The sequence below is a fragment of the Zeus faber genome (genome assembly GCF_960531495.2).
Source record: "Zeus faber genome assembly, chromosome: 1".
Taxonomy (NCBI): Eukaryota; Metazoa; Chordata; class Actinopteri; order Zeiformes; family Zeidae; genus Zeus; species Zeus faber.
This window is the reverse complement of record NC_137193.1, coordinates 53,235,706-53,253,886: the sequence shown is the minus strand read 5'-3', so window position 1 is coordinate 53,253,886 and position 18,181 is coordinate 53,235,706. Positions and strand designations below refer to the sequence as shown.

General features: G+C 42.3%; 2 protein-coding genes across 2 annotated transcripts; one reads left to right on the top strand and one right to left on the bottom strand.

Moving 5' to 3' along the window:
- Positions 1-3,485: 3,485 nt before the first annotated feature.
- On the bottom strand, positions 3,486-9,843 carry tmem38a (transmembrane protein 38A). The gene is made up of 6 exons (XM_079999830.1): positions 9,469-9,843; positions 7,722-7,878; positions 7,091-7,275; positions 6,590-6,677; positions 5,081-5,198; positions 3,486-4,238 (listed from the first exon to the last, which is right to left on the bottom strand). The coding sequence occupies exons 1-6, from the start codon at positions 9,590-9,592 to the stop codon at positions 4,023-4,025; spliced, it is 888 nt and encodes a 295-aa protein (XP_079855956.1). The 5' UTR covers positions 9,593-9,843; the 3' UTR covers positions 3,486-4,022.
- A 1,386-nt stretch (positions 9,844-11,229) lies between these two features.
- smim7 (small integral membrane protein 7) lies at positions 11,230-13,500 on the top strand. The gene is made up of 5 exons (XM_079999917.1): positions 11,230-11,307; positions 11,531-11,572; positions 12,005-12,057; positions 12,151-12,241; positions 12,718-13,500. Exons 1-5 carry the CDS (start codon positions 11,282-11,284, stop codon positions 12,731-12,733), a joined length of 228 nt encoding a protein of 75 aa, XP_079856043.1. The 5' UTR covers positions 11,230-11,281; the 3' UTR covers positions 12,734-13,500.
- Positions 13,501-18,181: the final 4,681 nt, after the last annotated feature.

Below are 18,181 nucleotides of genomic sequence, written 5' to 3'. Positions count from 1 at the left end.
GATAGGGACGGAAACATAGGCGGAGGAGAAATAATATATCATTTTGAATCCATCCTCCTTACTTGTCTTCAAGTGTTTATCAAACAGGAAATTAAAGAGGTTGATGCCCAGAACCTGGAACAATATGTGGTCATTGAATGAATGTTGTTAAATGTTGTGTACGATTTTGAGGATTTCACCACATCCAGCTACACAATAGATAGATAGGCAGACTATTAATAGATAGATAGATAGACTATTATTAGATAGATCGATAGGTTGATTAATTGGTGGATAGATTGATAGATAGATAGATAGATAGATTGATAGATAGATAGATAGATAGATAGATAGATTGATGGTTGGATGGATAGATAAATAGATGGATGATGTATGGATAGATAGAAAGATAGATGGATAGATAAATAGATAGATGGATAGATAGATGGATAGATAGAAAGATAGATGGATAGATAAATAGATAGATGGATATATAGATGGATGGATGGATGGATAGATAGATAGATGGATTGGTAGATGGATGGATAGATAGATAGATAGAAAGATAGGCATTCTATTATTAGATAGATTGACAATAGACTATTATAGATAGATGGATATGTGGATTAATAGATGGTAGATAGATGGATATAGATCGATATGCAGACTATTATTAGATAGATAGATAATGTACTTATTAGATAGATGGATAGGTGGATTAATCAATAATAGATAGATGGATGGATAGATATAGAATGATAGATTGATGAATAGATAGATAGATGTATAGATAGATGGATAGATAGATAGATAGGTAGATGGATGGATGGATGGATGGATAGAACAGGAGGGCTGAGTGGAGGGTGTGAATGGCGGGGGTTTTGTCTCTGGCAGGAGAAGCAGTGTGGCTGTAAGCTGAGTATTGAAGGAAGGGGGGTGGGGCAGAACAGTCGGGGTGCAGACGACGGAGGTAGCAGCAGAGGTGAATAGGTCGGGGGAGGGGTAGGTGACTGATCAAATCTATTGAAAAACAAATTGAGATCATTCACCCACCTCTGATCCCCCACAGCCTGGGAGTCTGGTTCGTTGTGGCCCGAGATGGTTTTGAGGCCCTTCCAGGTTCCTCTGGTGTTCTTTTACTGCAACTGGTCCTCCATCTTTCTTCTGAAATTGTCCTTCCCCTCTCTGATCTTCCTCCTCAGCTGTTTCTGTATCACCTTCAGCTCCTCCTTGTCTCCTAATTTAAAGGCCCTTTTGTTCTCGTTGAGGGGAGCCTTTATATCCAGAGTAATCCAGGGTTTGCTGTTGGGAAAACACCGTACAGTCCTGGTGGGTACAGCGTTTCCCACACAGAAGTTGATGTAATCAGTGTGACCGTCAATGTCCTCCCCATGAGGAGCACAGACTTCTTCCCACACAGTAGAGTCAAAGCAGTCCTGCAGAGCCTCTTCAGTCTCTTTTGACCACTTTTTCACTGTGCGGGTCACAACTGGTTGCCTGAGCACGAGAGGTTTGTACACAGGCAGAAGATGAACCAGGTTGTGATCTGATCTTCCCGGGTGGGGTTTGAATTATACGGCTCCTTGGTGTTGGCATATAACAAGTCCAGTGTTTTATTGTTAAAGTCCCCAGAGATGAGGAGGAGGGCAAGTGGGTGCTGTGTCTGCAGCCTGGTTACAGCTGAGTGCAGGACATCAGCGGCCGCTTCGGCGTTAGCAGGGGGGCTGTCATACGTAACGATCACAACGACGGATGGATAGATAGATAGATGGATAGATAGATAGATAGATAGATAGATAGATAGATGGATAGATAGATGGATAGATAGATAGATAGATAGATGGATAGGTAGATAGATAGATATATAGATAGATAGATAGATAGATAGATAGATAGATGGATAGGTAGATAGATGGATATATAGATAGATTGATAGGTAGATAGATAGATGGATATATAGATAGACAGACAGACAGACGGATAGATAGATAGATAGACAGACAGACAGACAGATGGATAGATAGATAGATGAATAGATGGATGGATAGATGGATAGATGATAGGTTGATAGATGTATAGGTAGATGGATAGATAGATGTATAGATAGCTAGATAGATAGATATAGATAGATAGATGGATGGATGGATAGATTAATAGATGGATAGATAGACAGATAGATAGATAGGTAGACAGATAGATGGATCAATGGATAGATGAATGGAAGGGTGGATGGATAGAGAGATGATAGATAGACAGACAGATGGATAGATGGATGGATGGATGATAGATGGATGGATGGATGGATAGATTAATAGATGGATAGGTAGATATATGGATGGATAGATGGATAGACAGATAGATGGATGGATAGGTAGAGAGATAGATAGACAGACGGACAGATGGATGGATGGTTGGATGGATGATAGATCAATAGATGGATAGATAAATAGATTGATAGATGGAAAGATTGATAGATGGATAGATAGACAGATGGATGGATGGATGATAGATAGATAGATAGATAGATAGATAGATAGATAGATAGATGGATAGATAGGCATTATTTTATTAGATAGATCGACAATAGACTATTATAGATAGATGGATATGTGGAATAATAGATGGTAGATAGATTGATATAGATCGATATGCAGACTATTATTACATAGATACAGTAGATAATATACTTATTAGATAGATGGATAGGTGGATTAATCGATGATAGATAGATAGATGGATGGATAGATATAGATGGATAGATGATGGATGATAGATAGATAGATAGATGATCGATAGATAGATAGATAGATAGATAGATAGATAGATAGATCGATAGATCGATAGATAGATAGATGGATGGATGGATGGATAGATAGATAGATAGATAGATAGATAGATAGACAGATAGGCACTCTTTTATTAGATAGATCGACAATAGACTATTATAGATAGATGGATATGTGGATTAATAGCTGGTAGATAAATTGATATAGATCGATATGCAGACTATTATTAGATAGATAGATAATATACTTCTTAGATAGATGGATAGGTGGATTAATCAATAATAGATATATAGATGGATGGATATAGATGGATAGATGGTTGGATCGTTGACTCTCGCTCTGTGATCTCTTTCTCTGCTGTGTAGACTGGAGGCTGTAAAGTCCATTAGCTGTGTTGTGTTTTACAGCCGACACGACAGAAGGCTTGACAGTCGACCCGGGGGCCCCGGGGGTCCGCAACTTTCTCAGGACATGACCTCAAAGTAACCCCCCCCCCCCCCCAACAGCTTTGGGGTTATGTAATCAAAGGTGTGTGTTATCTAGTGATTCTGGGCCAATTTGTGGTCAATGGCCACTTGTGTGTGAGAAATGGACAAATGCACAGTCTGCAACACAACATATTTTCTAAAGTGTTTCCTTAACTACTTCAAATACTTTTTAATTTTTTTAATTTTGTGACTTTTAACGACTGAAACAAATAAAAGTAAAAGCCTGCAGGACTCCAATTTTGTCATGACTTTATTAGAAAGACATGCCGTTCTTTTCATATTCATGTAAAAAGTATCAATGTTTTATTCACATTTAATTTCAAATTAAGAATAAAATTGTGGTTTTTAATGACGTTTTTTTTCCCCCCAAGGTTTGCGTGGACTGAACAGAAACCAAAAAAACAAACACATTGATACCTGAAAGCAAAAATAACTTTTTGGGATTGCAGGCCGTCTGAAATACGCCACCAACCTCTCCTGGAATCCGGATCACAGACCTTCACAGTCGATGTGTGTAAATGCACTGATAAATAGTCCAAAACTTGCTGGGTAATTTGTGAAACGTGTGGTGTGGTGTGAACAGTCTTCATACTATGTAAAATGTGGAAGTACCACCTTGGTTTGAATGGACGGGCTCTCATTTGTCATTAGATAAACATCAGAGCGGCCCTTCCCCCCTTTGCAAGACATCACGTCTCGTCCCCAAAACGGAAGTTCGGATGCAGGCTGTGGACCGTCCGTCCTTTTTTCGCCGGTGAAACGTTGCACCCTACTCGGCCTTCTTGGCCTTCCTCTTGCGGGTGCCCTCGCTGAGCTCCTCCTTGCTTTTGACGGGTGAGGAGGGGGCAGCGGGGGCGGCGGTGTGAGTGTGGTGGTGGTGGTCCTCCTCACCGCCTCCCAGAGGGGAACCGAAGAGGACGTGGCAAACCCACGACTCGATGAGGGCAAAGGGAGAGCCATGGGAGTGGCGCGCCGTCATCACCACCTACGGAAAAGACGCGCAGTGTGGGTTTGGTCCCTTTAAACTAGGGGTTGGGCTAAGGCAGGTGCGGGCCCTCCTCACCCCCTATTCTCACTGTTTTCTATCCTTATTAACCAAAACAATCAGACCCACCCACATGTCTTTCCTAATTTCTGTCCTTGACCTGAACTGATATTAACTAGGGCTGTCAAACGATTCCAATAATGAATCCCGATTAATCACACTTTTAAAATGTACTCAAATTTGACCCCCAAAAAAAAAAGTCTATATAAATAGCATTGTTTTTGAGTTATAGCTATGCTGTGATTTTATGAGTGAGAAATACTAAATCATCTCTATCAACGTGTATTTAATGACATTTACACCATAAACAAGCCGCTATCTTTCTCATTTTATTTTACACTAAACCACATGTTTACATGAAATGCAACATGAATACATGGAAAATATTAAAATAAAAAACATTAATGAATCAAATTAATCAACAGTAATTCTGTTGCGGACCCCTCTGCAACTCCCAGGGGGGCCCCTAGGGGGCCGTGGACCCCAGATTGGGAAACCGTGGATGGAAAACGTCCGTGTAACACGAAGCCTTTCGTATTTTAAACGTTTGTTACGATTGGATTGCTGGTTAAATAGTATTGTTGTCAAAGAGTTAAGAATAAAGTCCGCCGCACACTGACTAGGGTGATCCAGTGTGTATGGATCCAAGATCATGTGAAAATTATGTTTGAAATAGTTTGACACCCCGAAACAGCCCTTGTCTGTCGTGAGTTCATTACATATTTATTCATACACATGTATTTATTTGTATTGAGTGTAACGGGAAGCCTCCCACAGCGTACCTTGCATGTGACCATGAGGAGCGTGAAGACCAGGATGAGCGTGCTCTTGGACACTGGGATCCAGTGAGCCTCCTGCAGGGTGAACAGGATGGCTCCGTACAGGCTGGCTTTGGTCGGGCTGCGGAGACATCAAAACATGCCTCACGTGTCTGAAGGCGCCGGGGGCGCTTTACTGTGTTTTACTGTGTGTGCGACTGGGTATAGGTGGATACAAAAAGCATGAAAACATTACCACTATGTTGTCTTAAATGCATCAACATACAATGTCATTTTGCATTGTGCATCTGGTGAGGAAGGGTTTCCTCTATTGCACAAATATGTTTAAAAAGGAATTTAGTGTCAAATAAGATGAGGCACGAAAAGCAGAAGTTGAAATTTTAGCAGTTCAGATGCGTTCCTGCCTATAAAATTAGTTCTCCAGGAATGAAACCCTTTGAAAATTGCACTATTCTGAGACGTATTAAATAAATATCGGGGTTTTTTAAGCATGCGGTGTTACTGATGGTATTTCTACGGTTTTCTGCAAAAAAGATTTTTGAAAAAAACATTTTTTTGAGAAAATGTTGGCAACACCATACTCATACTATATATTAAACCCCAATGATCTTATATTTAATCTATAGTTGTACTGCAAAAAATCCTATATTTGAATACAGAATCACTCAGACTTGTTCATTTATTAAATTGAACCTTTAAATACACATTAACACTTAGAAACAGTATTTTGGAAATAATATATGTAAAGCCTATGGTTGTCTGCTATTATGCTATTATTCTAGTAACACTATGAACTAATCCTGTCAATACTATGAGATTATTTAACATTAACAATAATATACTATAGTGAGTAATTGCCTTATAAGGTACTATGATCTTTCTACATAGCACTATAGCTGGGTTATGAAACAGGAGCTGTGAAATTCAACTTCACTGCTGGTATTTACAAGTCAGTGCAGCAGTATCAGTGCACTTTGTTCCTAGTACTGTAGGTGTTACAGTGGAGTGGACTTCAAATGAATGTCAAGTATTTTTGGAAGACAACTTGATCATTTGTAAAAAGCTTAGAAAATATTATGGAAATACTTGTTCGAACACTTGTTTTTTATTTTTGTACTGGATGCCATCTGCTGGGTGTGTTGGGAATGAATATTAGTGCCTTAAGACATCTAGCATTTAAACTGTGGACCATGTCCATATCTAATTAAAAAAAATGATTAGAAGTGTCCTGTCATGAAGCACTATGACATTTAGGAACCCAACTAAACGGATTAAAGTGCTTTCACATTAGTCTATCGGGGCATCAAATGAGTTAAAAGATGACTATAAATTCATTTTTTCACACCCCCCCTTTTGAAACATTCTCATCTATACATGGAGGCACAATTTCTCGACAATCCCCTCTTTAAGGCTCTGGTTACACACAAGTCTAAAAACTGCCCCCCTCCTGGAGCACGTGGTGACAAGTGCATCCAGCCGCGGCCGCTGAGCCTGCAGGCGAACCGCACTCACAATGACATGCTCAGGATCTCGTTGGTCTCGGGCCTCCACACGCCGCGGAGCAGCTGCTCAAAATTGGAAATGAGAGCCACTCCAGAGCCTGGGAAAGATAAAAATAGAAAGTGGGAAGAATTAGGACAAAAGGGTCTGCTCGTCTCAGCTCACTGCTCTGGTATGCCCTTTCTACTTGTGTGCCCAAAAAAAGAAGAGGAAGAAGAAGAAGAAGAAGAAGAAGATCAAGAAGAAGAAGAAGAAGAACACAGGCATCTTCTGGGGAAATGAGGAGCTCAGACTGAAGGATAAATGAAGCTCCACACGCACTTTAACCTTCAGTGTGGTTTGAAATGTGCTCCGTAAAGGTGTGTGTGTGTGTGTGTGTGTGTGTGTAGCCTTCATGGTAGGATGGGCTTATTTGACTTTTTTCCTTAAATGGAGCCCAGGTCATCCCGCACTTTGCACAGTAAAAAGGCAGAAAAAAAACAAAAAAAAAAAAACAAAGAGAGGGAAAGTCACCTTTGACGTAGCCGACGATGACCATGATGAAGAAGCCGTGGTGGTAGGCGTGGTGAGCGTGGTGGACGCCGGCGGCGATCTTGCGGGTGCGGACCACTTCTTTCAGGGCGACCAACACCAGCTTGACGGGCAGGAAAGCCACACACTTGTAGAAGAGGTTCAAGGGGCAGTAGAAGACGAGGTACCTGAGCGTCGGAGTCAGACGGAGGGTATGAAATAAGCCTGTAGCGTGATCACTGCAATGATGTGGCCCTCATCTCGTTGCTCATTAATCATCAATTTCACATGAATTAGGTGCATTCCCTTAAAACATCTTCCCTTGGGGAAGTTTGTGGGGGGGGGGGGGGGGTGATTTATTTTCAGAATAAAATGGCGTCAGAATTCATTGGAGTCAATGCTACTTTGACCTCAAAATATCTTTCCAAACAAATCTGAAAGACGACACAAACTTACCATTTCAGACAAAACAGCAGTAAATGGGTGCATCAATGCCATAAACAATTCAAACCCGGGTCTTTACTAAATGTGGCACCCCTCCACTCGGGCCCCACACGTGACCAAATAACTTGTGCGTGGGAATGACGAGGGAACTTGAGGGGATTTATGGGGATTTGGGGGGCGACTTTCTCACCAAACGGCCGAGGCCAAGAGGATGTGGCTGTTGTGCTGGAAGTAGTCGAGGGGGCTGCTCCCCAGCATGACGTCGGCGAGGATGTAGCTCCCAAAGCAGTAGAGCATGGCAGACAGCCATGAGGCCACAGGGCTCCGACGGGACACTTCCACCGACCCTGCGGGGCACACCCCGAAAGGTAGAGGCGTGTCAGCGTGTAGGTGTGCGTGTGAGCGTGTAGGTGTGCGTGTGAGTGTGCGTGTGTGTGTGTTTTCTTTGTTCCATTCTTTTCCAAAGCCCCGATGGAACACCACTTTATCGCGACGCAATATTGACATGTGATTTATTATGCTCTCGGCTCACAAACGGAGAAAGCTCCGTCTGGACAGGATACAGTAGCAAGCACAGCATGAAACCATACCCAGATAACCTACTACTATCGTTGACAACAGTGAACTTTACGCGTAGTTTGTGGGATGTACGTTAACCACCTGTTCCAGCCTCGCCGCTGGAACAGGTGGACACCGTCACCGGCCCTGTCAGGCCGACAGTACAAGGGCAACCTGATCCGGGAAAATGCCGCCCCTAAAAATACACACGGCATTAACCCTCCTGGCCGGCTTGCAACTGTCGGCAATACATCGCTGCTTCCTCATCCACAGAGTCACTCTGCTCTCCCCCAACACTCTCCCCCAAGCTCACCAAGGCCTCTCGCCCTCATGTGGGAATGATGGATTTTAAATAAGTCACCGTTTGTCTCGTGAAAATGTATTCGTAACTGAAGGAATTTGCCTTTTAAGGGAAAAAAGACATGGATACATGATAATTCCAATGTTTTGTTAATGGGAAGTATCATCTCAACAGAAAAGCAGGTCAGGTTATTCTGGTCAACTTCCAGCTGCTTCAGTTAATCAAGCCTCTACTGATATCGGTTACGTTTACATATCGAAAACAGACGTTTAGAGGCCTTCAATTGTGCCAACAATAGCAATAACTGTTGATGTCTTTAGTAAATAGCAGCATGTGTAAACAAAGCTCTGATCTGTTGTTGTTGTTTTTTTGTGGCGGCTGAGAGTCATTTCGCCATGTGCTCCTTCAAGGTGTGCGGGATCACTCTACACACACCACAGAAAACACTGAGAAACTGTAAAAGGTGCACGTCGACAACTTCTACCCTTTATACAAGTGTGAACAGAGATGTTCCTGAAGCCCACTGACATCTATTTCAGGGAGCTCTATTTATTGCCTCGACTGTAAAAAGCTTTTGGTATGCACCAGTCCTCTATCAGATGTCCTGTTCTCTACCTCTGTTGGTTACATGGCTTTAATCTTGGAAAATGTTCCAACGTTGAACAAAGCTGCTTGTTATAATCTGCCCTGTGGGCGAGTAACATTTGAGTCATTTCATCATTATGAATAAGCTGGGCTGCGGCACCAGAAAGCACTGTGGATGAGGGTTTAAATTAAAAAGGAAATACTGAAAGTTTGTATTTGACAAACAATTTTTTTTTACAGTATTTAATGATAGATTGTGTGATACATCGGTTTATTTTAACTGACTGTAGAAAACCTTGTGTATATATGTTATATCGTATGAAAAATGTATAAATATGATATTATGTATGATATTCGCACATAAGAATGTTGTTAATCTGACGCAGCTTCACCCTTAAGCAGTGAAATGATATAGCTCTTAACTAAATGATAAAAAAATGACCCAAAAATACCCAATAAACGGACACGTGTGCATGGGAGAAAATGCACTCACCTGGTTCATACTTGAGGTAGAGGATGGACACGATGTAATAAGCCAGATCAAAAACTGGAAACATTCCCATTTTGGAGAAAGCCTGGGCATAGTCGCCCAGGTTGAGAGCTCCCAGCACGTCCATGTTTGCAATGCGCAGCTGATCCTACTGCCGCATGTGTTCTACAATATCTGCGCGATTAAGATGCCTCCTTCTGCTGCGACCCGCGACCAGGACCCCCGTCTTCCCCAGCTCCAGCCTCCTATTAATACCACGGGCAGGCTCCATGGCTTCTCCGCAGGGCGGTTCTCCTCTCTGCCAGTTGCTCTTATCTAATCATCCTTTGGCAGGACGGCACCTCGTTCAGCGAGATGCGTGTGAAACGTGGATGGAGTCCCATTAGCGCGGTGTGGAGACGGTTCCACACGGTTAATTCCGACAGCGCTGACAAAACATCCCGGACGCAGTGTCCATGGCGATGCAGGTTCTGCTGTTATTATCCTATTTTAAGATGGCTACCGAGTTTTGAATATGATAATAATAATAATAATAATAATAATAATAATAATAATAATAATAACAACAACAATAACAATAATAATAATAATAATAATAACAACAATAACAATAATAATAATAATAATAATAATAATAACAACAATAATAATGATAATAATAATAATAATAATAATAATAATAATAACAATAACAATAACAATAATAATAATAACAATAGTATTAATAATAATAATAATAATAATAATAATAATAACAATAACAATAACAATAACAATAATAATAATAATAATAGTATTAATAATAATAATAATAATAATAATAATATAAACAATAATAATAATAATAATAATAATAATAATAACAATAACAATAATATTAATAATAATAACAATAATAATAATAATAATAATAATAATATTAATAATAATAATAATAATAATAACAACAATAGTATTAATAATAATAATAATAATAATATAAACAATAATAATAATAACAACAAAAACACTAACAACAACAACAACAACAACAACATAATTATAATAATAATAATAATAATAATAATAATAATAATAATAATAATAATAATAATAATAATGGAAACGTAACCCAATGATAAATACATAAAGTAACTAACTTCACGTCTTAATGCTTTAATACAGATGCAGTGTAGGTGAGCAGCATCTCTCACTTTCAACTCCCGTGAGTCACCTCGCCTCCCTCTTATCAGAACCAGTGCGTAACAAAATATGATGATTCATGCGAAGTGCACACAGTACACCCCAAAAAAGAAAAGACTGCATCGCATGGAACACTTTACTTCTAAGATTCTATTTCCAGGGTTCTTTCATGTCACTTTATCATTTAGTTAACGGGTGGCCGTTCCCTTAAACAACCCGACAAATGAGCCCAGTTTGTCTGTCTTATTAATTGTTAATGTTTTGCACTTCAATTTTGCATACGTATGTTCATCATGGGGTATTTGGAGACGCATTATCAGTTTACTGTGCGTCCCGGGTTTATATTTAACTTGAGGTTTTGGATGATTCTAAAAAATATTCCCAAAGCTTGCAAAATAAAATATTCACAAAATGTATCTAAAGAAAAACGAATTCTAAGGTGTTCGTGTGACGACACTATCAAAACACTTAATTTCCTTTATTTTATCTACGTTGTATTTGATAGAACTCGGATTTATAGTCGTTCCCGGAATAGGGCGTGAGGATTTGACGGTAGGCGCATTGCTATTGGTCAGATTGGCCAATGACGTCTGCGAAGGCGGAAGTAAACCGCCTCTGATGTGATGTGGACAAAATGATCGGAGATCTCTTGATTTTCGGGTAATTTGTTAACTTAGTTTATGGCAGTAACGTAACGATTTGTGTTTGATTCAACCGGATAGCTTGCCTGTGTCTGTGTCAGCGTGCGTTGTGTTGCTTGTTGACTAAACGAACCGATAAACCAATGGCTTTCTGCCGCCAGCTCATCATCGGCTAATGTTAGCTTAGCTTAGCACTACTTTGTCAACAAAGTCCAACTCACTGAATTTCTCCTTGTTTTTAGGACCTTACTGGTAAACGCGGGTGCTGTGTTGAATTTCAAACTGTAAGTGTCAGCCATAATAAGGTGGTTTTTTTTAACACTGCTATTTTCTCTACTTTGAGACAATACAGTGCACCGTATATGTGCGGATGAAATTGTAAATAAATATGCAAATCTGCGCAATTTCCTATTTGTGACAGTGAATTGTTCATACACAGGTTTTTCTGTTAATTTCTGGGTTTATTTTATGTTGCCAAATTATTTTCCGTTTTATGTTCGTTTTTAAATGTGTTTTGTATAAATGTTGTTCTATTTTCTATTGTTATTACTTTATTATTATTATTGCCGATTGTTTTGATGTAAGCCGCTGTAAACACCACAGTTTCCCTCCGGGGATGAATAAAGTATCGGTCGAACTAAAGTCTATCAGATACATTGTTATCTTCCCATTGTAATCAAATAGATCATAAACATCTCAAATGGTTTTTTTTGCAGCAAAAGGAAGGAATCATCAGGTTTTGGAGATGAACCCGGAGGACCTAGAACAGGTGAGTTACTGATTAAAGATCTCTCTATATATTTTTGAAATACACGTTAATGTTCACTAAGGCCAAAATCATCTAATAATATCTGTGTTTTAGGTGACAATATCAGAGAGTTTTTGCTCAGTCTGCGATACTTTCGGATCTTCATAGCATTATGGAACATCTTCATGATGTTCTGCATGGTCCTGTGAGTAATACCAACTATTCAAAATGTGTATCTTATTTGGTGATCTTAGCAATTTTGAAAAGGCTAATTCCTTTCTTTGTCCTGTTATGTACAATGTATGAGGGAGGCTGTCACATTAAAATTTAAACTAGTGAAATTCTGACACTCGTTTTGTTTTCCTTATTTTTCAAGACTTTTTCTAGTCATTCAGTAAACTGTTTTCAACACTAATCCCAACAAATGAAGAAATGGTTATCTAAATCACATCTTAGAATTGAAACCTAGTGTGCACTACTTACAAGTACCTGACTCTTTTTGGTGAATGAGAATGAGGAATAAACTTTGAAAATGAATAGTTTTGGCAATGGAATATGGCTTTATATGCCATTTCTCCCATACATATAAAGCCAGGGGATGGGGTATTTTGGGATTTGCTCATATTGTGAATTTCAGTAATAATAATTGTTTATAACCTGCCTTTGTAATTCTTTTTACAGATTGTTTGGCGCATGATCAATCCACCTGATGTTTGGGGTCCTACCAGAATGAAACTTGCACACCATTAAACTCCCTCGGACACTCTTAGGGCTTTGCTTTTTTCAGGCCATCTAAAATGGAATTGTGTTCCTTTTCTCTGCGGCCCACTTCACAACTTCACCTGTCCTGTATTGTTGGTTGGTTGTTCAGTACATTTTGAATCAATATATATATATTTATTTGGTCTTACATGTTTGTGAGACATACTTTTTGTTCTGTTTCTGCTGTAAATATAGCATTTCTATTTGACTTTACTGGCCAAGGTCCTCTTTTTGAAATAGGAGTGGTATTTTCATTACAACAGTCTACTTGATTAAAGTGATATCTGTGTAATAAACAGTTTCTAAATCCCGTAACTAAATTGATGGGCTGGTTAAAGATGCCCCTGTTTCCTTTCATCCAGTTTGGCAGGTGATAAACCATAATTTTAAGGTCCTTTTCTGTGAGATTCTTAAGGGCCAAAGAATAAATCAGAATGGCTGGTTAAGTTTGTTACCTAGCTTATATGGTGTGTGTAGGGGTGGGGGTTCTCAAGTGATTCTGTACCATTTTGTTCATTTTTTTTACTATGAACCGTATTCATCTCTTTTTTGATTTATCTTGAGATGGGACAAGGGAGGAATCCATTCAAATGTTAGGACAGCATGTGAAGATGTAGTCTCGTTTCTTGATCTATATTATTTGGAATCTTTACGCTTATGTTTTTGATTCGGTTTTATAATAAAGATTTACACAGAAAATAAGCAATGACTCAATGGCTATATAATCTTGTTTCAAAAGTGAGAAGAAAAATAACATTTCTATGTTCAATAACATTTTTACTTTCATATTTTACTTTAATGCTTTTGAATTATGACTGGTAAAGAACAGTTCACAAAAACAAAGAACAGCCCAAGGTAAATCTACTATAGAAAAACACTGAGCACTTTATTTGGAACACCTGCACACCTACCTTTTCATGCAATTATCTAATCTCTTGAATTGTGTGGCATCAGTGCAATGCATAAAATCATGCAGATACAGGTCAAGAGCTTTAGTTAATGTCCACATCAACCATCAGAATGGGGGAAAAATGTGATCTAAGTGTTTTCCGCGTGTGATGATTGTTGGTGCCAGACAGGCTGGCAGTCAGGCAGTTCAGTGGACGGAAACGCCTTGTTGATGAGAGAGGTCAACGGAGAATAGCCAGGCTGGTTGGAGGTGACAGAAAGGCTACGGTAACTCAGAAAACCACTCTGTACAATCGTTGTGAGCAGAAAAACATCTCAGAATGCATAACAGGTGGAGGCGGATGAGCTACAACAGCAGAAGACCACGTTGGGTTCCACTTCTGTCAGCCAAGAACAGAAAGCTGAGGCTGCAGTAGGCACAGGCTCACCAAAACTGGGCAGTTGGAAAAAACGTAGCCTGGTCTGATGAATCTTTATTTCTGCTGAGGCACACTGATGGTCGGGTCAGAATTTGGCGCCAACAGCATGACTCCATGGACCCAACCTGCTTGGTGTCAACAGTCCAGGCTGATGGGGGTGGTGTAATGGCGTGGAGAATTTATTTTCTTGGCACACTTTGGGCCCATTAATTACCAATGAATCATCGCTTGAATGTCACAGCCTATTTGAGTATTATTGCTGACCATGTGCATCCCTTTATGACCGCCATTAAGTCATCCTTTAATTGTTACTTCCAGCATGATAATGCACCATTAGTCGTCTCAAACTGGTTTCATGAACATGGCAGTGAGTTCATGTCAGTTTCCTTCCCAGTCACCGGATCTGAATCCAATAGAACACCTTTGGGATATGATAGTACAGAAGATTCGCAGCATTACTGTGCAGCTGACGAATCTGCAGGAATTGCGTGATGCAATCCTGTCAGCATGGACAGAATCTCAAAAGAATGTTTCCTACATCTTGTGAAATCCATGCCAAGAAGATTTAAGGCTATTTTGAGAGCAAAGGGAGGCCCTACCGAGTATTAGTAGAGTGTTCCTAATAAAGTGCTCACTGAGTATATATAATATTAGTGTAAATAAAACACCCTGTGGACCCATGACCTGCAGGGATAGGCGCTGGGGTCGGGTGCAATGTCAGCCGGGCGGCAGGCAAAGGCAGGGGCCTGGGCCTTCTGATCCTCTGCATCGTAGACTAGTTTTAGGGAGGTGAAATGTCACCTCTCTGGCAGGGAAGGAGCTGGAACTGGTGCGGGAGGTGGAGCAGTACTAACTAGATATAGTTGGGCTCACCTCTACGCACTGGCTCTGGAACCAAACTCCTGGAGAGGGGCTGGGCCCTCTCCTTTTCCAGAGTTGCCCAAGGTAAGGGGTGCCGGGCGGGTGTGGGGATACCTGACGAGACCCCGGCTGAGTGCCGCTGTGTTGGAGTTCTCCCCAGCGAACGAGAGGGCCGCCTCTATGTGACTACAAGTTGCTAAGGGGAAAGCTCTGACTGATGTGTGCGCTTATGCAACGAACACCAGTTCAGAGTATTCGGCCTTCTTGGAGTCTCTGGGTGGCATCCTGGAAGGGACTCCGCCTAGGGACTCTATAGTTCTACTGGGAAACTTCAACGCTCACGTGGACAAAGATGGAGAAACCTGGAAGGGGGTGATTGGGAGGAACGGCCTGCCTGATCTGAATCCGAGTGGTGCTTTGTTATTGGACTTCTGTGCTAGTCATGGATTGGCCATAACGAACACCATGTTTAAGCATTGAGTGGCTCATAAGTGTACATTGTACAAGACCACCTTAGGTCAAAGATCGATGATCGACTTTGTGGTCGTGTCATCAGATCTGCGGCTATATGTCTTGGACACTCGGGTGAAGAGAGGAGCAGAGCTGTCAACTGATCACCACCTGGTGGTGAGTTGGATCAGATGGCAGGGGAGGCTGCCAGACAGACCTGGTAAACCCAAATGTGTAGTGAGGGTGAACTGGGCACGCCTGGTGGATGCCCCTGTCCGTGAGGTCTTCAACTCCCACCTACGGAAGAATTTTTCGCGCATCCTGCAGGAGGTTGGGGACATGGAATCAGAGTGGGTCATGTTCAAAACCTCCATTGCAGAGGCGGCTGCTAGGAGCTGTGGTCAGAAGGTAGTCGGTGCCTGTCGTGGCGGTAACCCAAGAACCTGTTGGTGGACACCAGCGGTGAAGGAAGCCGTCAAGCTGAAGAAGGAGGCCTTTCGGGCTTGGCCACTGAAGCAAAAACCTGGGTGTGGGAGGAGTTCGGGGAGGCTGTGGAGAAGGACTTTCGGTTGGCCTCAAGGAAGTTCTGGAAAACTGTTTGGTGACTCAGAAAGGGAGAGCAGGGCTTGGCTCAGGCTGTGTTCAGCTGGGGAGGAGAACTGCTGACCCGGACTGGGGATATTGTTGTGCGGTGGAAAGAGCACTTTGAGGAACTCCTGAACCCAATCAATACGTTCCCAGGGGAAGAGGCAGAGTCTGAAGACTCTGGGTATGTCTTGTCCATATGCCTGGCAGAGGTCGCTGAGGCAGTCAAAAAGCTCCTCAGTGGAAAGGCGCCGGGGGTGGATGAGATTTGCCCTGAGATGCTGAAGGCTCTGGAGATTGTTGGGCTGTCTTGGCTGACACGCCTCTTCGGTGTCGCGTGTATGTCGGGTACAGTACGTGTGGAGTGGCAGACCGGGGTGGTGGTTTCCATTATTAAAAAGGGGGACCAGAGTGTGTGCTCCAATTATAGGGGTATCACAATGCTCAGCCTCCCCGGTAAAGTTTACTCCAGCGAGCTGGAAAGGAGGCTCCGGCAGATTGTTGAACCTCAAATTCAGGAGGAGCAATGCGGATTCCGTCCTGGACGTGGAACAGTGGACCAGCTCTTTACCTTTGCTGGGTTGCTGGGGGGGTCATGGGAGTTTGCCCATCCAGTCTACATGTGTTTTGTGGACCCGGAGAAGGCTTTCGACCGTGTCCCTCTGGGAATCCTGTGGGGGGTACTGAGGGGGTATGGGGTACCGGGGCCGTTGGTACGAGCCATCCGAGCCATGTACAACCAAAGTGAAAGCTGTGTTCACATTCTCGGCACAAAGTCAAACACGTTCTCAGTGGGTGTTGGACTCATCCAAGGTTGCCCCTTGTCCCCGATTCTGTTTGTGATATACATGAGCAGGATCTCAAGGCACAGCTGAGGTGAGGAGAGTGTCTAGTTTAGGAACCTCAGAATTGCGTATCTGCTTTTTGCGGATGATGTGGTGTTGTTGGCTTCATCAGACCGTGAGCTCCAGCACACACTCGGGCGGTTTGCAGCTGAGTGTGAAGCGGTCGGGATGAGAGTCAGCCCCTCAAAGTCTGAGGCCATGGTTCTCTGACGGAAAACGGTGGATTGCTGCCTCCGGGTTGGGAGCGCGTTGCTGCCCCAAGTGAAGGAGTTCAAGTATCTTGGGACCTTGTTCATGAGTGAGGGGAAAATGGAGCGTGAGATGGACAGGCAGATTGGTGTGGCGTCAGCAGTGATGCGGGCGTTGTACCGGACCGTTGTGGTGAAGTGGGGGCTGAGCCGGAAGGCAAAGCTCTCAATTTACCAGTCCCAACCCTCACCTATTGTCATGAGCTTTGGGTAGTGACCGAAAGAACGAGATTGCGAATACAAGCGGCCGAAATGTGTTTCCTCCGTAGGGTGGCTGGGCTCAGCCTTAGAGATAGGGTGAGGAGCTCGGACATCCGGAGGGAGATCTGAGTAGAGCCGCTGCTCCTTCGCGTTGAAAGGAGCCAGTTGAGGTGGTTCAGGCATCTGATCAGGATGCCTCCTGGGCACCTTCCCTTGGAGGTTTTCCGAGCACGTCCAACTGGTAGGAGACCACGGGGTAGACCCAGAATGCGCTGGAGGGATTATATATCCCAGCTGGTCTGGGAACACCTCCGGGTCCCCCAGGAGGAACTGGAAAACGTTGCAGGGCGAGAAGGGGGCCCGGAGCTCCTTGCTCAGCCTGCTGCCACCGCGACCCGGCCCCGGATAAGCGGTGGAAAATAGATGGTCGGCATATTGTGCATAAAAATCTGATGTAGGATAATTCGGTTATAATGTGATTATTATTATTTTTTGAAAGAAAAGATATCCATTTGCTTCAGGTGATCTTATTGTAGAGTTTTTGATCAGTCTGGATACTTATTTGGAGACCAATGATTCAAATAGTTTTATTGTGAGATAACAAATAAAATAAGAAGAATAAAAAAATTATGAAATTGATATATTTTTTTTAAATGGAAATGAACGTACGAGAGGAACGCAGGCCCAAGATACAATTACAGTAAAACAAAAATGTTGCCTGTGCGTGTGCGTGTGGCGCTTGCGTACAAGGGCGCGCGTCGTGACGTCAGACCACTTCCCGTCATGCCTTTCGCGAGCGCTTCGGAAAAGCCTGCTGAGGAGGAGGCCGGAGCGGAGGCTGCCACCAGACCCGGGGTAGCCCACC

Excerpts from the sequence above, each read along its gene's own strand:
- tmem38a (XM_079999830.1), bottom strand. The coding sequence starts at position 9,592 with ATGGACGTGCTGGGAGCTCTCAACCTGGGCGACTATGCCCAGGCTTTC. Across the intron at positions 7,276-7,721 it reads CTCTTGGCCTCGGCCGTTTG|GTACCTCGTCTTCTACTGCC; the intron begins GTGAGAAAGTCG and ends TCCGACGCTCAG. Across the intron at positions 5,199-6,589 it reads GAGATCCTGAGCATGTCATT|CCCGACCAAAGCCAGCCTGT; the intron begins GTGAGTGCGGTT and ends ATGTCTCCGCAG.
- smim7 (XM_079999917.1), top strand. The coding sequence starts at position 11,282 with ATGATCGGAGATCTCTTGATTTTCGG. Across the intron at positions 11,573-12,004 it reads GCTGTGTTGAATTTCAAACT|CAAAAGGAAGGAATCATCAG; the intron begins GTAAGTGTCAGC and ends TTTTTTTTGCAG. Across the intron at positions 12,058-12,150 it reads ACCCGGAGGACCTAGAACAG|GTGACAATATCAGAGAGTTT; the intron begins GTGAGTTACTGA and ends TCTGTGTTTTAG.